At 57.7% G+C, this 20,016-nt stretch overlaps 1 protein-coding gene across 5 annotated transcripts in view; it reads left to right on the top strand.

Moving 5' to 3' along the window:
• The window catches only part of ABR (ABR, RhoGEF and GTPase activating protein), a 223,968-nt gene that overhangs the window by 200,896 nt on the left and 3,056 nt on the right, over nucleotides 1-20,016 (top strand). For all 5 annotated transcript variants that reach the window (XM_025361130.1, XM_025361131.1, XM_025361133.1 and 2 more), the window contains 6 exons: nucleotides 13,868-13,927; nucleotides 14,229-14,338; nucleotides 14,987-15,126; nucleotides 16,070-16,204; nucleotides 17,150-17,255; nucleotides 19,514-19,661. In XM_025361130.1, coding sequence (XP_025216915.1) covers nucleotides 13,868-13,927; nucleotides 14,229-14,338; nucleotides 14,987-15,126; nucleotides 16,070-16,204; nucleotides 17,150-17,255; nucleotides 19,514-19,661 — 699 coding nt within the window. The remainder of the gene's footprint in view (nucleotides 1-13,867; nucleotides 13,928-14,228; nucleotides 14,339-14,986; nucleotides 15,127-16,069; nucleotides 16,205-17,149; nucleotides 17,256-19,513; nucleotides 19,662-20,016) is intronic.

Genomic DNA, 20,016 nt, shown 5'->3' with positions numbered 1-20,016 from the left:
GGGGGGGAGCTTGCGGGGCGCAGAGCTCACGACCTGTATCTCCAACCCGGGCCCTATAGCGCGAGACTCCGTCTCAAAAAAAAAAAAAAAAAAAAAACAGGGTCCCTTTCTTTGTCAGCTTGGTCTCCACCGTAGGACAAACCCACCCCTCTCAGAGCCTGTTGTTTATTCCTTCCTGACGGCACCAGGTGTGCAGACCACGTGCACGCCCGAGGTTCACTCTGCCACTTACTTGGCCATTGAGGGTACACAAGTGCTGGGTACAAGATACAGATTTATCTTGGGCTCATTTACTTTTTTTATAATCCAGTCTGGGCGTTGGGAAAGATCTTGCAGTCTTCTGCAGTAGAAGTCTGGCCTGGCCCAGCTGCCCACCACCCTTCCTTGTTTTCTACTGGGAAGAAAGCTTCATCGTGTGTCTTCTCTGTTCACATACACCTCCCTATAGTGACCCCTCAGCCACAGACAGGGGTCTACAGTGGTGCCTCCCCTGAGAGCTGGAGGCCCCTGCACCAGCCCATTTCTTCCTGGGCCTCTGTGTGGGTCCTGACTGCAGCCAGGCTGACTGGCAGGTTGGCAGTGGGGTCGGGTGAGCCTCCCTCATTTCCACAGCACTTACCCACCCCCGAGGGGGACGACCTCACTGCTGGGGCCTCATGAGTACTCTCCTGACCTGCCTGCCAGGCCGGCTCCTAAGAGGCCTGCTTGAGTCGACAGAGGAGGAACCCTGGACTCTGAGAATCTGATGAAGGTTCTGGAGGCCGCCCAGACACAGAGCCATGCCATGCACACACTGTGTGTGACTTCAGACGGGGCTGTGGACACCAAGGCGGGAACCCTGCTCTGAGTGAACTTGGCAAGGTGCTGCTTCTTGGTACCTGGGGAGGGTAGAAGGGCGCTGGTCCTCCCCAGCCTCCCTGCAGCCCACAGCTTGGCCAGCCAGCGGTGCTGGGCGTGGTGCCCCAGCTTTTGGATGGCTCTGGACCAGGGAGAGCAGAACATGCCAACCGAGGGGGTTCCTCAGAGGCCAAAGCTGCCTGAGCCCAGTGTTGCCGTAGTACCCAGAGGCAGGGAGGCCCCAGACATTTGGGAAGGAGCCCAGAAGCCTGCAGGTGTGGGTTTGGGGGAGCTGCAGGTATGGGTTTGGGGGAGCTGCAGGTGTGGGTTTGGGGGAGCTGCCAGGTGTGGGTTTGGGGGAGCTGCCGGGTGTCACAGAGTACTGATGCTGGAAAGACCTGGTTCTCTGCTGAGTGGCCTCGCTGACTGCCCAGGTGGTTGGGAACTGGTCGACAGGTGCTATTTTTTGGCCTCCTTTCCCCTGTGAAATCATGCTGGGGCAGGAAGATGTTTGTGTCCTGACGGCCCCGTGGCACCTTCGAGGAACAGACAGTCCCCTGTGCCTGTGACCTGCCTGCCCCACCCCCGGGAGAAACCCAGCATCAGCCCTGGATCCAGTGAACCGAAGACACTGGGCCCTCCAGGATGGGCCCTAGAGAGGCGGGAAGGGCCCATGGAGCTGCTCTAGGGCTTCTGCAGAGAGGCCAGGAGGCCCCAGGGTCCCCGTGGCCCTGCTTCAAGACAGTGGAACTAGCTTCTGAGCGGGAATCTGGAGGGATCTCTATCCTGAACCGTGACCCCAGCCGGGGCTGGCACCGATGACGGGCACAGCCAGAGCCGTGGCATCCGCAGCACCCTTCCCATCCGATGCCTGCATGCCGTGGCTGTGCTCGGGGAGGCCTCCGGGGTCCCCAGCCCTCAGGCTCCTGTGGCACAAGGTGCCAGAGAAGACAGGACGGCCAGGCTGGTGGGAGTCGCGGTTTTCCATTTTTCTTGTCTTGGTCTGCTACTTAACTGCTGTGTGCCCGTGAGTACATCCCTTTACCTCTCTGGTTCTCTGGTATCAGCTCAGTGAAGGAGCAGAACAGGGTGATCTACTAGAATCCAGTTCATGTGATGATCTTGGCCATGTCTCAAGATTCCTAGTCCTAAACCTTAAACCCTGAGCACCCTGGGAGAGTCTGTCACAGGGCTGCCCCTGGGCCAATGCCAGCCATTCAGTGAACACAGGAGCAGGGGGTTTAGTGGGAACGCAGGGCTTCCGGACCCCTGTCCTGAAGCAACCCTGGCAGGGAGCCATTGTCACCTCCTTCCCCCGGGCCCCAGGTGGTTCCTCTGGCCTGTGAGTGTTGCTGGAGCACCTCCCACGTGCTGGGCCTGCAGGAGCTAGGGACACAGGCACCCGAGACAGACGAGACCCGGTCTGTAGGAGGAGTCCGTCAGCAAGTGAGGTCCTTGCAGGTCAGACGAGTGCTGTGAAGAAAATAAACACAACTGGGTAACACAGTAGAGAGTGACAAGGGGACGCCTGGCTTGAGATCACCACTTTTGAACGAAGATTTAAATGACAAGAAGAATTCAGCCGTAAAAATCCTGGGGACAGTGCATTTCAGGCCGAAGAACCAGCAAGGTGCACACCCCGAGACAGGTGTGTTCAGAGGCAGAAGGGAGCGGCGGGGACAGTGTAGGGCATGACGCAGGGTCAGGGGACGGCAGCCAGGCGATGTGGGGCCCTGCGGTTCAGGACAGGGAGCTCGGCCTTTAATCCGAATGCGGCGGGAAGCCACGGGGAGTTCAAGCACAGTTTTGTGGTGGTGATATGTTTTGTGGCGATGATATGTTTTGAACATGTACTGAGTACGAGGCATCATTCTTAGCCTGTGACGCAAGTGAGGTGACGCCCACGAGGTGCTGTTATTATCCACACTGTTTTATTTGTTTATTTGTTTGGGTTCTTTGTTGTTGTTGTTTTGAGACAGAGTCTTGCTCTGTTGCCAGGCTGGAGGGCAGTGGCGCAATCTCGGCTCATTGCAACCTCTGGCTCCTGAGTTCAAGCGATTCTCCTGCCTCAGCCTCCTGAGTAGCTGGGATTACAGGCGCCCACCACCATGGCCGGCTGATTTTTGTATTTTTAGTAGAGACGAAGTTTCACCATGTTGGCCAGGCTGGTCTCAAATTCCTGACCTCAGGTGATCCACCTGCCTTGGCCTCCCAAAGTGCTGGGATCACAGACATGAGCCACCGCGCCCGGCCTAAATGTGTTTCGAATTTTTACATTTTTAATTTTTTTTTTTTTTAGAGGGAGTCTCACTCTCTCGCTCAGGCTGGAGTGCAGTGGTACCATCTCAGCTCACTGCAGCCTCCATCTCCCGAGCTCAAGCAATCCTCCCACCTCAGCCTCCCAGGTACCCGGGTCTACAGGCATGTACCAACATGACTGGCTAGTTTTTGTATTTTTTTCTAAAGACGAGGTTTCACCATGTTGCGGAGGCTGATGGTGAACTTGTGGCTTCAATGGATCCACCTGCCCCAGCCTCCCACAGTGCTGGATTACAGGCAGGAGCCACCGTACCTGGCCCAGACTGTTTTATATGTGAGGAATGAGGCTCAGAGAGTGACCCAGATGAGGTCACATGAGTGGCTTAGCCGAGGGGCAGCACTCAGACCCAGCAGCTCAGCCCCAGCGCGAGCTCTCACCCGTGGTGTCCTCCTTTCCGTGGCTGGTTGGGGTTGGGCTACATGCCCTGAATGGGGGCGTCTGGAGATGCTGGGCTCCTGCCCATCAGGCATCAGTGTGGTGCCCAGCCTGGCATGTGTGCATAGCAACAGGCACAGCAGTTCTTCTCGATGATGCCACTGAACGTGAGACTCGGAGCAAGGCGAGGCCTGGGAGGAGCCGCTCAGAGCCCACCTGGGCCCTGGAATTGCTGGTGACCCTCATGTCCCCAGCAGTAAGCTCCACACCCACCTGGCCTGGGCAGGGAGGGTGAAGCCGGTTTCAGAGAAGGCTGTTGATGCTCTTTTTTTTTTTTTTTTTTTTTTTTGAGATGGAGTCTCACTCTGTCGCCCAGGCTGGATACAATGGCACAATCTCGGCTCACTGCAACTTCTGCCTCCCGGGTTCAAGCAATTCTCCTGCCTCAGCCTCCCGCGTAGCTGGGACTACAGGCGTGTGTCACCACACCCAGCTAATTTTGTATTTTCAGTAGAGACAGGGTTTCTCCACGTTGGTCAGGCTGGTCTCGAACTCCTGACCTCAGGTGATCCTCCTGCCTCGGCCTCCCACAGTGCTGGGATTACAGGTGTGAACCGCCGCGCCCCGCCCTGTTGATGCTTCTTAACCACTCCAGGTCCAGCGCGAGGCTTTGGAGCCCGTGGAGGTGTGACAGGTCCTCGGCCTTCCCATGGCCGCCAGCATGAATCTTCCTGGTCAGGACCACAGCAGGCCTTTCATCTTGGACTTTGACCTCTGAGGGAGCCCCTTTCCTTTCAGGACGGGCTGCTGAGGCCGCCTCTGTGTTGCTTTCGCCCTGGTCTATTCCTTTTCTCAAGAGGGCCCCACTGCCCCTGCCCTTGCTACCCTGGCATCCCTGACCTGCCCTGGGCGGGGGCAGGGCCAGCTTCCTGGTTGGTATTTGCAGCCCAGTTCTGAGCTGAAACCTCCAGCCTGCCTGCGTGGGGAGGCCGTGGTGGGGTAGGCTGGCCCTGAGGAAGACAGGCCCAGGCTGCCGGGGGAGATGTGCCTGGCTGTGGGGCCTCCAAGAGCAGCCCAGGTTTGGGTTTTTTCTGCTTCTCAAGGTCAGCCATGCCCAGCCTGGGGGCCAAAAGCGAAGTGGGTACTGGGGCAGGCAGAGGTGCTGGAGGGGCGCCAGGAAAGGCAGAGGTCCTGGGTGGACGTGGGGCAGGCAGAGGCGCTGGAGTGGACGCTGGCGAAGGCAGAGGTCCTGGGTGGACATGGGGCAGGCAGAGGCGCCAGAGTGGACGCTGGTGAAGGCAGTTTGCCGCGGGTGCTGAGAGGCTAACCTGGCTTCAACAAAAGCCTCGTTCAGAGCTGCTAAACCCCTTCCTTCCATGAGGCTCGGGGAACTTAGATGTTCTAGGGTGTCGGAGGGGAGGCAAGCCGAGGCCCTGGGACACAGTGTCAGCCCTCGCCTATATGTGGCTGGCCTGGGTGTGGCAGGCGGCCACACCTTGGCTGCAGGGCACCTTGGCTGCAAGGGAGCCTGGCTGGCCCTGCAGGGTGAGGGCTGGAGAGGCGGAGCCTGCCTGGCCTAGCAGTGGGGATGCCAGGCCATGGGAAGATGTGGGGAGAGTTTCTGGAGCCCGACCCGGTGTCCCCCACCCAGCTGCTGAGCTGGAAGCCAGGGGTAGGTCACAGCAGCCCCTCCCTCTCTGCCCTGCCTCTCTCTTGGAGCAGCCACGTTGACGGAATCCTCCGGCGTCTCCTCGAGGGAGGAGAGCCAGGCTTTTGGCAGCTCCCGTCTCCCCTGTTGCCAGCTTGCCAGCCCTGCCGTGCCTCTCACGCCTGTGGTCTGCCCCAATGACAGGCCGGCTTCAGTGTCCCAAGGGGACCCAGCCCTGAGTGTGGGGCTGCCCTTGGGGGAGGGCAGGGGAAAGCCACCCCGGGCTGCCACCGTGGCCGCTGGCCTGGGAGCCACAGGAAACGTGCCCACCCTCGGACCTGATGATGTCTGGCTCAGGGCCTGGGTTCCGCAGCCCCTCCAGGGCAGGCGTGAAATGCCACAGCTCCACCTTCCACGTGGTTCCCGGTCTGGGTGCGTCTTTCACTGAGGTCCTTCGGGAGTCCTTTTCTTTTCTTTTTCTTTTTGAGACAGTCTTGCTCTGTTGCCCAGGCTGGAGTGCAGTTGCACTATCTTGGCTCACTGCACCCTCTGCCTCCCGGGTTCAAGCGATTTCTGGCTAATTTTGTATTTTTAGTAGAGACGGGGTTTCACCATGTTGCCCAGGCTGGTCTCGAACTCCTGACCTCAGGTGATCCACCTGCCTCGGCCTCCCACAGTGCTGGGATCACAGGCGTGAGCCACCGCGCCCGGCGGGGATCATTTTCTAGTGTTCCTGTTCCACCTCTCACGAGGAGCAGATTCACCACCTTTGTTGTAAAGAAGCACTTTTTTTTTTTTTTACCCCGAGACAAAGTCTCGCCGTCACCACGCCATTTTGCCTCAGCCTCCCAAGTAGCTGGGATTACAGGTGCCTGCCTCCACGCCTGGCTAATATTTGTATTTTTAGTAGAGATGGGATTTCACCATGTTTGCCAGGCTGGTCTTGAACTCCTGACCTCAGGCGAGGCCTGCCTCGGCCTCCCAAAGTGCTGGGATTACAGGCGTGAGCCACTGCACCTGGCTGAAGAAGCACTTTTTTTTATGAACCTCTGCAACCCTCTCTGAGGGAAGCCCTCCCACCTTCTGGGATGCCAGGGCTCAGAGGGCGGAGGGTAGAGGAGCGCCAGCCGTGAGAGGAAGGACAGGGTTGTGCCCAGGAAGCAGGGCTCCTCGGGGGGTTGGCCCTGGGCGGTGGGAGTGAGTGAGTGGGCTCCTGAGGGAGGCGGCTTTCGGAAGGAGGTGGAGGTCTGGGAACCCTTGGGGCCCTGGCGAATGTGGTCTTCAGGTTCCCATCATCCAGTGAGCCCCTGAATCACATCCCGAGTGACGTCTACTGAAGGCCGCTCGGGACCTCTGCCTCCTCCTCCACTGAGACCCCCCGTGGCCAGTTCTAAGTTCCGCCTGCCTTGGGCAGAGCCCCTCGCTGCGGATTAAAGGGCTCTGGGTGAGGGCTTGTGGGAGGGGAGGTGGCGGAAACCCACCAAAGACTTTGGGGCGAGCTGCCTGCTGGAGTGGAGAGCGTGGCCCGGCAGGCAGGGGCACCGGGTTGGAATGGGGCCTCCGCCACCTCCGAGGGAGTAAGAGTGGAGACTGGAGGGAGCCTGCCCCTGAATCCGAGAATGGCGCTGGCCGGGAGCAACCCTCCAGGCAGTGGCAGGAGAAATGGGGTCACCTGCCCCAGGGGGTGAGAGGTGGGCCAGGGGGAAGGGCTGAGACCCTCAGGGGCATCCCCAGGATGTTCCTGAAACTCAGCTCTGGAGGACACTCAGGTGTGCGTAGAGCACCCTCTGCCCTGGAGCCTCGAATCCGCTCCCTGCTGCGAGGCCACTTTGCTGATTCCTGCCCCAAACGTGAGGTCGTTTCAGTCCAGAAAGGCGAGGTGACCTCCCCCAGCCACCTCTGGGATTCTTGGTGGAGAATCCACGCCCACCTTCAGGCCTTCACTCCTGCCCCTCGGAGGTGACGGAGCCCCACTTCAACCTGGTGCCCCTGCCTGCTGGGTGTTTATCGCAGGGGACCCGGTGGTCTCCTGGACGTGAGTCCCCAGGGTCAGCGTTTCTCTTTGGGAGAGGTCTGAATGCGCAGTCATGATTCGACCATGGCAAAAAGAAAATAGTTGGCCAGACGTGGCGGCTCACGCCTGGAATCCCAGCACTTTGGGAGGCTGAGGTGCGCGGATCACCTGAGGTTAGGAGTTGGAGACCAGCCTGGCTAACATGGTGAAACCCCGTCTCTACTAAAAATACAAAAATTAGCCAGGTGTGGTGGCTCGTGCCTGTAGTCCCAGCTACTCAGGAGGCTGAGGCAGGAGAATCGCTCAAACCCAGAGGTAGAAGTTGCAGTGAGCCGAGATCGCACCACTGTACTCCAGCCTGGGCAACAGAGTGAGACTCTGTCTCAAAAAAAAAAAAAAAAAAAGAAGAAAATAGTTGAGCTGCTCTCAGTGACCATGTGTGGCCCAGTCGTCCGCGCCTGGCCTACTTGTCTGCCCCTGGCCCAGTCGTCCGCCCCTGGCTCAGTTGTCTACCCCTTGCCTGGCCGTCTGCCCGTGGCCCACTCGTCTGCCCCTAAGCCATCCACCCCTGGCTCCCTCGTCTGCCCCTGGCCCAGTCGTTCGTCCGGCCTTCGGCTCCATGATGTTTTGCGGCCTGTTTCTGTCTCCTGCCTGTGGCCCACCTTGGGGAGGCCCCAGTGCTCATGTGCCCTTGGTGGTCTTCCCAGCCTAGCCCTTCACAAGCTCCTTCTGTCTCCCTGCTTCAGGTGATCGGACATCCCCCAGGTACCTGCTCCCCTGGGCCCATGGATGGCACATGGTGACTGCTGGGACCAGAGGGTGAGCAGTCAGGTGTCCCATCCACCAACGTCCCAGGGGCCAGCCCCTCCACCCCGGTGCTAATCTCATCAGGAAATAGCAGAGTCCACATTTCCCAGGAGTTATAAATAGCCGGCGCAGTTTTGGGCAGCAGCGTTTCTCTGGAAAATGTACCCTGTCCCTCTGCCTCCCTCCCTCTGTGTTTAAATGATATCCTGAAATAGACTTGGTTTGTGGAGGCTGATGGCCTCCCGGGAGACAGAGCGTCGTGGTCAGGGTGCCGTGGGGCCAGGCAGGCCTCTCTGAGAGGATACCAGGGCCACTCCTGCAGCAGGCACCGGGAAGATGGCCGGGGTTCAGGGGTTTGCAGGTTAGGAAAGTGCCCGTGACCCAGGCCTGGCCTCAGAAGGGTCTGGAGTGTGTGAGACAGCAGCAGGTCTAGCCTGGGAGGCTGCAGAGGGGCAGATCTTAGCGGAGCAGGAAGGCAGAGAGGACCCAGAGGTTCCCACCGTGACCTGGGGCTCTCTGGGAAGGCTCTCTGGAGGAGGTGAGGCCTTAGCATCAGGAGTTGCAGTCCCGGGTCAGATGCTCCCAGGAGAACGCAGGGTTGAACCTGGCAGCTGCAGCGGGAGTGACGGGCGTGAGGCGGTGGGAGGGCTGTACTGGAGGTGCCCTCCCAGCACCCAGGTCTTGCCCACCAGGTCGGGACACACACCGGGAGGCCCGATGTCGCTTTCTGAGGAAGCAGCAGTTACAGCAGCTGCCGGTCATGGACTTCACACATTCTGCAGTTTCAGCAGAGAGGAGGCTGGGGGCCTTGATTTTGAACCCCAGCGCTCACTTCCTAGATGTTCTCTGGGTAAATTCCTTGCTCTCGTTAAGCCACAGCATCCTCATCTGTGAGACGGGAGCAGCCACGAGAGCTTAAACCGCACACGTTTGCTATGATGATGAATGGAGATGCTGTGTATAGAGGATTCGTCAGTGTCAGACTTGCAGGAAAGGCTCAAGATACGTCCATTGCTCTCACTCTTTTCGGTAACAACCCTGTGAGGCAGGTGTGGATGCCTCCACGAGGAAATCGAAGTTCACAGAGGTGAAAGGCCTTGCCCGAGTGCACATGGTTGAACGGAAGACTCGGATCAGCCTCTGAATGCTGCACACTGCCTCCACCAGGCTGTGTCCAGGTCCCCCTCTGAGACTCGGGAAGGACCCTTGGCTCAGCTTCCTGCAGAAGCTGGCAGGAAGCGCCCGGTTGTGGGAAGCTGGGGCCGAGGAGGGGCTCTGGGTGAATCCGACCAGGTGCCGTGGAATTGGCCTGAGGCTTATGCTGATGTGTGGAGAGACCTGCCTCAAGAAGGGGTGGTCTCAAAACATCAAACTGTGCCCCACAAATACGTAAAACTTTAACGTGCCCATTAAAAAATGAGAACCCGCACAGTGGTGCACGCCTGTAATGCCAGCTCTTCAGGAGGCTGAGGCAGGAGGGTCACTCAAGCCCCGGACAAGATAGCAGCCTGGACGGCATAGCGAGACCGCATCTCTAGAAAAATAAATAAATACAGGCCGGGCGCGGTGGCTCACACCTGCCATCCCAGCACTTTGGGAGGCCAAGGCGGGCGGACCACCTGAGGTCAGGAGTTCAGGACCAGCCTGGGCAACATGGTGAAACCCCATCTCTACTAAAAATACAAAAATTGGCCAGGCGTGGTGGCTTACACCTGTAATCCCAGCACTTTGGGAGGCCAAGGTGGGTGGATCATTGAGGTCAGGAGTTTGCAACCAGCCCAGCCAACATGGCGAAACCCTGTCTCTACTAAAAAATACAAAAATTAGCCTGGTGTGGTGGTGCGTGCCTATAGTCCCAGCTACTTGGGAGGCTGAGGCAGAAGAATTGGTTGAACCTGAGAGGTTGCAGTGAGCCAAGACCGCACCATTGCACTCCAGCCTGGGCAACAAGAGCGAAACTCCGTCTCAAAAAAGAAAGAAATGTAAGATGGCATGGCCGTTCCAGAATGTTTCTCTTAAGGGTAGCATCTCAGTTGACAGAGCATTTGATCCCTCCACCCTGTGTGGCCACTGCTGGGGGACAGAGTTGGGGACAGACCCAGGCCCGGCCCTGTGTCCAGATGAGATGAAGGAACTACGAGGGACAGCCTGTGTGGTCCAGGAGGGTTTGCAAAGAACAAAAGCAGCTTAGAGGGGAGAGAGGTTTCGGGAAAGCGAGGCCAGAACTGGGGCTTCCTTTGAGACCCTGCAGGACCCTTCCCTCCAGCCGGGCAGGTGGCGGCCTCACACCTCCCGTGTGTGAAGAGGTGCTCGGAGCAGTGGTTCTCCCCGAGGGGCGCTTGGTTCTCTGCACACGTCTGACTTTTTCTGTCTCCTGTTCTGGGTTCCATCTCTCCTCTGGGCAGGGAACAGCCAAAGACAGGGCCTGGGCCACCACTGGCCCCAAATGCAGGGCTCAGGGCAAACCAAGTACAGACCCAGACCCCGTCGGAGGCTTGGGTACCACCTGTCCCCAGCCGGTGTGTGGGTGATAGAAGATGTGGGAAGGACCTACATCGAGCGGCAGGAAGCCCAAGGCTGACCCAGATCCAGTTTCCTTTCCGTGATGACAGTGGCCTGTTATAGCAACAGTGTTGAAACCGTGGCACGCACACACCTCAGAGTGCACAGAGACGTTCTGAGGGTGACGTGGGCAGGAGAGTTTTAAGGAAATCAGTTTGCAGATCCTCAGCTGCCACATAGGTGCTGTTGCCAGAAAGCCCATCTGCCCGAGAGCCGGCATCTCGCCATCCTGTCCTCTGCAGAGGAGAGGCCAAGGCTCGCTGTGGGGGCTGGGCCCAGGGTGCCCAGGCCTCCTGGGTGAGGAACAGAGGGGCTTTTAGAAATGTTGGGGTAGTGGCCAGGCACAGCGGGTCACACCGTAATCCCAGCACTTTGGGAGGCCGAGGCGGGCAGATCACCTGAGGTCAGCAGCTCGAGACCCGCCTGGCCAACATGGTGAAACCCCATCTCCACTACATATACAAAATTAGCTGGGTGTGGTGGTGGGCGCCTGTAATCCCAGCTACTCGGGAGGCTGAGGCAGTAGAATTGCTTGAACCCGGGAGGCAGAGGTTGCAATGAGCTAAGACTGCACCACTGCACTCCAGCCTGGGAGACAGAGCAAGACTCTCTCAAAACAAAAACAAAAACAAAAACAAAAACAAAAAAACGCTGGGGTTGGTGCTTAGAAAGTAAAAGACTCTAGTGGCCACTTACAACTTTTCAAAAGTCAGGTGGTATCCAGTTCTTTGCCTTCCACAAAACTGATGGAGGACTTAATTTTCAACTGAGAGATCATTTCAAGTAGTTTTCAGTGATAGATATATATGCGATTTAAGGCGGATAGCATGGAAAGAGGTTAAAGAATGGTGTAACACGGCTGTAATAAGACTCTTTTTGACCTCATCTACTTCTTTATGTGAACAAAATGTTTCATTGTTCACATCTTTTTTGCTCATTTTAGAGACATGGTCCTATGTTGCCCAGGTTGGTCTCGAACTCCTGGGCTCAAGCGATCCTGTAGCTGGAAGCCACTGCACCTGCATGTTTTACAACAAAACCAGAAACATGAACAGAATTGATGCTGAGCCTCATTTCACTCTAGCGAAAAATAATATATAGATACGTGAACTAAAAAAAATGTTCTGCCCATCTCATTGAGAGAGAATTCCACCAAAAAGTTACTTTACTACTTAATATTTATGAAAATGTATAATGAGGCCGGGCGCGGTGGTTCACGCCTGTAATCCCAGCACTTTGGGAGGCCAAGGCGGGTGAATCACCTGAGGTCAGGAGTTCGAGATCATCCTGACCAACATGGAGAAACCCTGTCTCTGCTAAAAAGACAAAAAATTTAGCCAGGCGTGGTGGCAGGCGCCTGTAATTCCAGCTACTCGGGAGGCTGAGGCAGGAGAATCGCTTGAACCTGGGAGGCGGAGTTTGCCGTGAGCCGAGATCACGCCATTGCACTTCAGCCTGGGCAACAAGAGCAAAACTCTGTCTCAAAAAAATAAATAAAATGTATAATGTGTAGGCTTATTTTATTTTATTTTTTGAGACAGGGTCTCACTCTGCCACCCAGGCTGGAGTGCAGTGGTTCGATCTTGGCTCACTGCAACCTCCATCTCCCGGGTTCAAGCGATTCTCCCATCTCAGCCTCCCAAGTAGTAGCTTGGACTACAGTGCCTGCCACCACACCTGGCTAATTATTGTACTTTCAGTAGAGACAGGGTTTTGCCATGTTGGCCAGACTGGTCTCGAACTCCTGAGCTCACGTGATCCACCCACCTCAGCCTCCCAAAGTGCTGGGATTACAGGCGTGAGCCACCATGCCTGGCCATCTTTTTGATTGTCTACTGCCAATCATGGTACTAACTAATCCTGAATATATTTTGAATATTTGGAGCCTTGTGATCTCTGGAAATTTTTGTTTTCAATGTATACAGATTTTTTTGTGGAAGTAAAATATAATGGTGAATAAAGGACTTGAAAATATAAAAATATAAACTAGGACAATATTCTTTAGGAGAAATGGAATGGAAACAAATTCAAGGAGGGAAGATCCAGGAGCTCTGTGAGGGAAAGAAGAGCTTGTTCATGTAGTTTTTTTTTTTTTTTTTGAGACGGAGTCTCGCTCTATCGCCCAGGCTGGAGTGCAGTGGCCGGATCTCCGTTCACTGCAAGCCCCGCCTCCCGGGTTCATGCCATTCTCCTGCCTCAGCTTCCCGAAAAGCTGAGATTACAGGCCCCCTCCACCACGCCGGCTAATTTTTTGTATTTTTAGTAGAGACGGGGTTTCACTGTGTTAGCCAGGATGGTCTCGATCTCCTGACCTCGTGATCCGCCTGCCTCAGCCTCCCAAAGTGCTGGGATGACAGGCGTGAGCCACTGCACCTGGCCTTGTGTAGTTTTTAAATGGATGAGTGCGGGTATCACGTCGCTGGGGTATTTAGATCCCACTGAATCCATGGGAAGGAACGATGTAACACTTTTATTTTAGGATGGCAATATTGACATGATTCTGGAAATCATACTCTTTGCAACTATTTAAACTTGGAAACGTTCAGATGTTGACTTTAGAATGTGCCAGGGTGCATATTTGCTCAGAATTAGTTCACAGGTGCACAGGCAGACAGGCTTGAAGGCGGTCCCCGAGTTACAGAAACAGAACACGGGACAGTCCTGTGTGAGGGGTGCCTCTGACCTCCCCTGACCCAGGGAGGGTCCGCACCTCCTGGGCTCCAGCCCAAGCCTGGGGACTTCCCCTGTGGAGGATTTGCTTATTTGGGAGCTGACGGCTCGACCCAAGTTGCCTCCCTGAATCTTCACAGCAATCCCAGGGAGGCAGGTTCTGTTGCTGGCTCCCGTGTGCAGATGGAAAAACTGAGGCTTAGTGAGTTTAAAACTTGCTGGGATTCAAACCCAGGCAGCCTCCTGAGCATGGGCTTCTGACTCGGATAGGCCGGTTCCCTCCTGATGGGCTCCAGCACCTCCTAATCAGGTGCTTACCTTTTGTGCACGTCAGTTTCTGCATCTGTGAAATGGGGTAATAATACGCATATCCCGGGCTGGCAGTCACGAGTGAATAAGGTGTCACGGGCAGGAGTGCCTAACAGGGTGTGCCCCGCCTCCCTCACGGCGGCCACAGGGGCCTGGGGGCTAGGGCCCCCCGAAGGGTTGATTTCCAGGTAGACATCAGCTTATCCCAGCTGCTCACGTCGCCTTCCTGACTGTGTCGCTGGCTCTGAGCAGTGCTGACCCACGGGGAGAGCTCTGGCTTGGCCTCCAAGTGGGCACCTCCCTCACCCACATTCTCTCTCTGCAGCTGGACCCACAAACTGTGGAGACCAAGAACTGGCACACGGACGTGATTGAGATGAACGGGGTGAGCCGGGGATGGGAACGATCAACCGGGTGAGCCGGGAGGTGGAACATCTGTGCAGCGGGTGGGCAGCCCAGCCCTCTGGCCGCTCCTGGGGCTGCTGTGCCGCCTGGACCTCCCCGCAGCCCAGCCCCCCTCCCCTCCTGCCCACACCCTGCCCGCTGCTGTCCTGCAGGTGTTGAGGGAGCCCTGGGTGTGAGCCAGCCCTCGTTTGCAGTCTTGGGGAGGGGACCCCTGTGTTTTGGGGGCATTCCTTGGGCACTCACGCCCTGGGGAACTTGTACCTGCCTCACCCCCCAACCAGATCAAAGTGGAATTTTCCATGAAATTCACCAGCCGAGATATGAGCCTGAAGAGGACCCCGTCCAAAAAGCAGACCGGTGTCTTCGGTGTGAAGATCAGCGTGGTGACCAAGTAGGTGCTGCCTCCGGTCTCCCAGTCCTGGCATCGGTGCCCCTGGTCCCCGCCAACCTGGGCCCCCGGCCCTCCCCGCCTAGGCCCATCTTGGCACCTAATCAGTCGCTTTAGAAGCACGTGAGCCGGCACTGAAATGCTGGAAGGTGTCTTGTGAGATCCCAGATCGTCTGTTCCTCATAATAAGCGGGAAGCTCTGTCAGCCGGGGGCCCACGTTTGGGCTCGGCACCAACAGGGACTGGCTGCCCCTCGGGAAAGGGCACGCATCCCCCAGTTCATTGCCACCCCAGCCCCTTGTCTCAGGCCTGACCCACCTCCTTGTGTGGGCTGCCTTCCGGGCCTCCTACAAGCGTCTGAATCTGGGGGGCGTTCTTTCCCTAGAGTCTCGGCCTGACCGTCCCAAGTTCCCAAACCTTCTCCTGCCCACGTCCTTCGCGGCCCCTCCGCATGCAGGCCGTGGGTGGGCAGGCTAGGGTGGGGTGTGGTGGCCTCTTGCTCTGCCCTTTTCTTGCCCCCCCTGCCCCCCTGCCCCGTCTCTCCATTCCAAATGCTAGAAGCTCTCCGGGGGGCGGGTGTGCTGGGTGGGGGTTGCTACGGGAGAGTTCTCATAGGGGCCGCCCTCCACCCATCCTCACGCCCCACCCCAGGCGGGAACGCTCCAAGGTGCCCTACATCGTCCGGCAGTGCGTGGAGGAGGTGGAGAAGAGGGGCATCGAGGAGGTTGGCATCTACCGGATATCAGGCGTGGCCACGGACATCCAGGCGCTCAAGGCCGTCTTCGATGCCAGTGAGTCTGGAAGGCCCAGCCGGGGTGGGTGCAGGCTGGTGGGATGGACGGGAGAGCTCGGGAGAACCAGGAACCTTCCTGGAGAGGAGCCTTGGTCTGCGTCAGAGTCCCTGTGGCAGGTGCTTTTTCTGCGTTTTCTCACGTAATCCGCTCCCCGCGAATCTCTTGTCCGTTGCTGCAGGAAAGGAACTGCAGAAACTCAGAAGGGCCGACTTGCTTGCCCAGGATGACCCAGCTTGTGGGTTTTGGTTCTGGACTTAAACTCAGATCTAACCAGAGTCTGCGTGGCTGGCTTTCTTGCTAGTTCCTGGGTGCCTAGTGAATCGCGGGGAAAGAGCTTTGAGCCTGCACTGCTGTCTCCAGGGCCCCAAGTCCCCGCCGGGGCAGCACTGCCTCTGCATAGTCCACCATGGTGAGGCCTGACCTTTCTGGTTTCTCCTTCCTGCTCCTGCTGGTTCATGCTGCAGCAACCACATACCCAATTGTCAAGAAACCTGCACTGACCAGGCAGGATGAATCTGTGGGGAGCCTGGAGTGGAGGACTGGCTGGGGCCTGGGAACTTGCTGGCTCCTCTGTGCAGCCTAGAAACTGAGGCTTTGTGGGAACGTGCTTTTACGTGTGAAAAGCGTGCAGTGCCTTCCAGACAGGGGCTTAGCGATGGGGAGGTTCCCGTTGGAAGGCAGGTGCAGGCCGCACGGTATGAATGTGGCTGTGAACTCTGGGTGATGAATTTCACTCCCCAGACACCCTCTCCCGAGCAGCCACAGCAGATGGCCCCAGGCTGTCTCCCCGTTCCCCCGACCCCGACCCACAGACACCTGTGGGCATTCTCTATGTCCTGCCTTTCCGGGGGAGACCAGAACCAGAGATGGAGTGGGTGGGGGCATGGAACAGGGCTGCCGGCCCAGCTAAGGCTGCCTGACCTCGGCCCCACCCCTGCAGATAACAAGGACATCCTGCTGATGCTGAGCGACATGGACATCAATGCCATCGCCGGCACGCTCAAGCTCTACTTCCGGGAACTGCCTGAGCCCCTCCTCACGGACCGACTCTACCCAGCCTTCATGGAGGGCATCGGTGAGGCCCTGAGGGCTCCCAGGGCTGGGCTGGGCCGGACTGAGCCAGGACTCCCTGCCCGGAGAAGTAATCAGCAGGAGAAATATCTGTGGCTTCCTTTGCTGGCTGACCTTTCCAGTGCACTGGGGCCTGTGGCTGAGGGGCCCGAGGGTGAGGTGTGGCCTGCTAGGACCTGGTGCAGACACTGGGCCCTTTCTGGCCTGCCTCTTGCCCCTGATGTCCCCACGGGCAGCCCCCTCTGCTTCCTATTTGGACATTGGCCTCTTGCTCGCAAGCTCGAGCATCCAGGGCAGACTGCCATGAGGCGAGTGGCCAGAGGCTGGCATTGCAGAGCCGAGGAGGAGGCTGGTTCAAGCCAGAGGGTACTTGAGACTGGTTGTGCTGAGCCTTCCAGCAAGACCACACACCGTCCTGTCACCTCTGCTGAGGGCCCCGGCCAGCAGGCCTTCTGCCTCCACCCACCTGGGCCACACCCAGCCCCAAGGGCATCCCCTCAGCCTTTTCTTCTCCTGGGGCAGACCAGAGCTTCAGCCCCCCAGCGGAAGGTTGCTCACACCCACACGCCAGCAGCAGAGAGGGCTGAGAAACAGAATCCACCACTGGCAGGATATGTCCCTACTGGCTTCATCTGTAGCCACACAGACCAGGGGGTGTCCTATTAGGAGACCCGGGATGCCCCAGCGCCCAGGCCCATGCAGTCGGCTGCAGGAAGGGGGTCTGCTCCCACCAGCCGGCCTCCTGGCTGAGTTACCAGTCATGGTGAGGCCTCCTGAAGGAAGCAGCTGCTAATAGCTCACCCAGACACGAGGCCCTCCCCTGTGGGATCTGCTTCCCAAACGCCTGGAAGCCTGGGGTCTCCTGCAGGGGCCCACAGCCTCATGACCACAGGGGCTCTGGTGGGGAGCCCCTGGAGCTGAACGCCACACTGGCCCTTCTCTCCCACAGCCCTGTCAGACCCTGCTGCCAAGGAAAACTGCATGATGCACCTGCTCCGCTCCCTGCCCGACCCCAACCTCATCACCTTCCTCTTCCTGCTGGAACACTTGAAAAGGTAACAGGGAGGGGCCCCGGCCCCACCTCCTCAGTCCCTCCGCGTGGGCGCTGCCTCTGTTGGGCTGTCTGTGAGGGGTGAGAGTTTGCTCTCCAAGTTCTTGCACTCACGTTTTTCTGTGTTGAGAAATATTTGGGTCCCGTAACGAGTAGTAACCTCAAATATTGACCACAGAATGCTCAGGACTGCAGGCAGGTTTTATAATCAATGGGTCCTTGACCTACCAGTGGTTCACTGAGTCCATTCAGCCTTCTGTAAGTGAACGGAGAACAGATCGTATTAGGACTGTAGGCAGGTTTTATAATCAGTGAGTCCTGACCTACTGGTGGTTCATTTAACCAGTGTAGCCTTTTCTGAATGAAGTGGGGAACGGACAGCAGTAGGGCTGGTGATTCATTTAACCAGTGTAGCCTTTTCCAAATGAAGTGGGGAACGGAGAGCAGTAGGATACACTGCAAGCCTTGAGTGCAGGTGCTGCTGTTCAGTTACCTGGAGGCGTGTGGACTGTTACAATGGGCTGTATTGTGGGCCACAGTCAAAACAGGTGAAACGCACTGGTCTTGGCCCACACCTCACTTGACATAGGGAAACTGAGTCCCCACACCAGGCGGAGACTTGCTTGGGTTAGTAGCAGATCTGTCCTTAGAGCCCTCAACTTCCAGATCCTAAATTCAGACCTTTCTTGCCCTCCCACCACCCTTTCTAGACAGGTCCAACCAAGAGTGGCTAAAGTTGGTTGTACCCATAGCAAAGTTTAGAACTGAAAGTGGCCCTGAAGAGGTCCTCAGGCTTGTGTGGGGAGGTGGTCCCTGGGCGTCCCTTTAACCCACCTGCACGCCAGGACCAGGGAGCCCCTCAGACTGCTCTGCAGAACAGTTCCTCCCTGAGCTCAGCCCCAACTCAGGGCCAGGCCCCCTGCTGCAGCTCAGCCGGGCCAGGCTCGGGAGAGCCAGCGGAGACCTGGGCGCGCCCGGGGCTGGTGTCTTGTTTTTCCCATCATGAAACATTTTTCCTCTGGTTTGGCCAGGACTAGAGCCCTGACCAATTCCGAAAGCGTTTGGCAAGCCTTGTGGGGAGGAGTGAGAAGGGAAAATTCATTCGACTTCCACCCTGGGAACTGGGCACAGTCTGTTCCCACATCTGGGCCCCTGGCTGGGCCGTGTGCGCGCGTGTGGTGAGGGGCTGGCCCCGCTGCACAGCTGCCTGTTGGCATCACAGTGTTTGTTTGCCTGTTTCCAAAGCAGGCGCGGCCACAGCTCCTGCCTGGAGGGTGGGAATGATGGTATGGAGAGGGCTGAGAGGCGCTGCGTAGGCTGGGTGGGTCTCAGCCCAGAAACATTTTCTGAGACTGAAGGAGAACCAGAGCCCCTCTGATGTGTTTGCTGACCCTGGGCCTGCCTGGACACCAGCCCTGATGGCAGCTCCTGCTGTTACCCCAGGGAAGCATCGCAGAGCATCTGGCCTGTTGAGCAAGAGAAGCAGGGGGGGATCCGGAGGGAGGACAGCCCTGGGTCCCACGAGGCAGACGGAGAGGCACAGGAGGCAGCCCTGGGTCCCACGAGACGGACCGGAAAGGCATGGGGGCAGTCCCTGGCTCATCTGGAAGTAGGGTTGCTCCTGGCCCAGCACAGCTGGCAGAGCCCCAGGTCTAGTGAACGACTCCTGCTGGGCTCCAGGCCCTGCCTACCTTTCTCCCCTGCCTCACCCAGCTTGACTCTTCCTTTGGACCACTTAGCATAGGAGTAAGTGACAGAGCGGTTAAGAGCATAGGTCCTGGAGGCAGCCACCTGCGTTCAGATCCCAGCTCTACCACTTGCTAGCTGTGTGACCTTGGGCAAGTCACTTACCCCCTCCTTACTTGGGTTTCTTCATCTAAACAATGGGGATAATGATAATCGTATTCACCTCAAAGGACTGCCTCGAGTGTGAGCTGGTACAGGGGAAGTTTTTAGAGCAGCACTTGCTCTCAGGCCAGGGAGCTGGGGTTGGCCTCTGTGGCTTCCTGGCTCTGGCAGTTCACCGTCAGTTCGGGGGCCCAGCAGCTGGAGATGTCAGCACAGAACCCGGCACCTGGCTGGGCCCTGCTCTCCCGAATGAGTCCCCTTCCCCCGGGGGAGGTCCCCACTCCTAGGAGAGGGAGATGGTGACCCCCGTCCAGGAGTCCTTCAGGAGCTCCTACAGCGAAGGCCAAGTGTCCCGGAGTCCGAGTGGCTGCGGAGAAAGGGCTTCTTTCTTCCCCGAAATCTTCTCCTTTTTAGGGTTGCCGAGAAGGAGCCCATCAACAAAATGTCACTTCACAACCTGGCTACCGTGTTTGGACCCACGTTACTGAGACCCTCAGAAGTGGAGAGCAAAGCACACGTCACCTCGGCTGCCGACATCTGGTCCCACGACGTCATGGCGCAGGTACCCCGGCCCCCCAGCACCGCCCAGGCCCGTGGCTGGCAGAGGGCGACTCTGGTCCCATGACGTCATGGCGCAGGTACCCTGGCCCTCCAGCACCGCCCAGGCCCATGGCTGGCAGAGGGTGAGAGAAGCCCCCTCAGGAGGAGAGAGAACAGCTCAGTCTCCACGCCTCTTCCCTCATGGGAAGCTCGGTTGATGGGCTGTGGGGTGTCACCAGGGAGGCAGGACTGCAGACACTTCTGCCCCTCCCAGGCCAAAACAAATGCGTGAACCTAGACCAGGGCCCAGAGAATGTCTGTCTCAGATGCCGGCTGCATTCTCAGGAGGGCCTCGGTCTCAGAAAGCAAGCCCAGGG

Source organism: Theropithecus gelada, chromosome 16 (assembly GCF_003255815.1).
Source record: "Theropithecus gelada isolate Dixy chromosome 16, Tgel_1.0, whole genome shotgun sequence".
Classification (NCBI taxonomy): Eukaryota; Metazoa; Chordata; class Mammalia; order Primates; family Cercopithecidae; genus Theropithecus; species Theropithecus gelada.
Note: the sequence above shows the minus strand (reverse complement) of the source record. Positions and strands in the feature narration are given on the sequence as shown.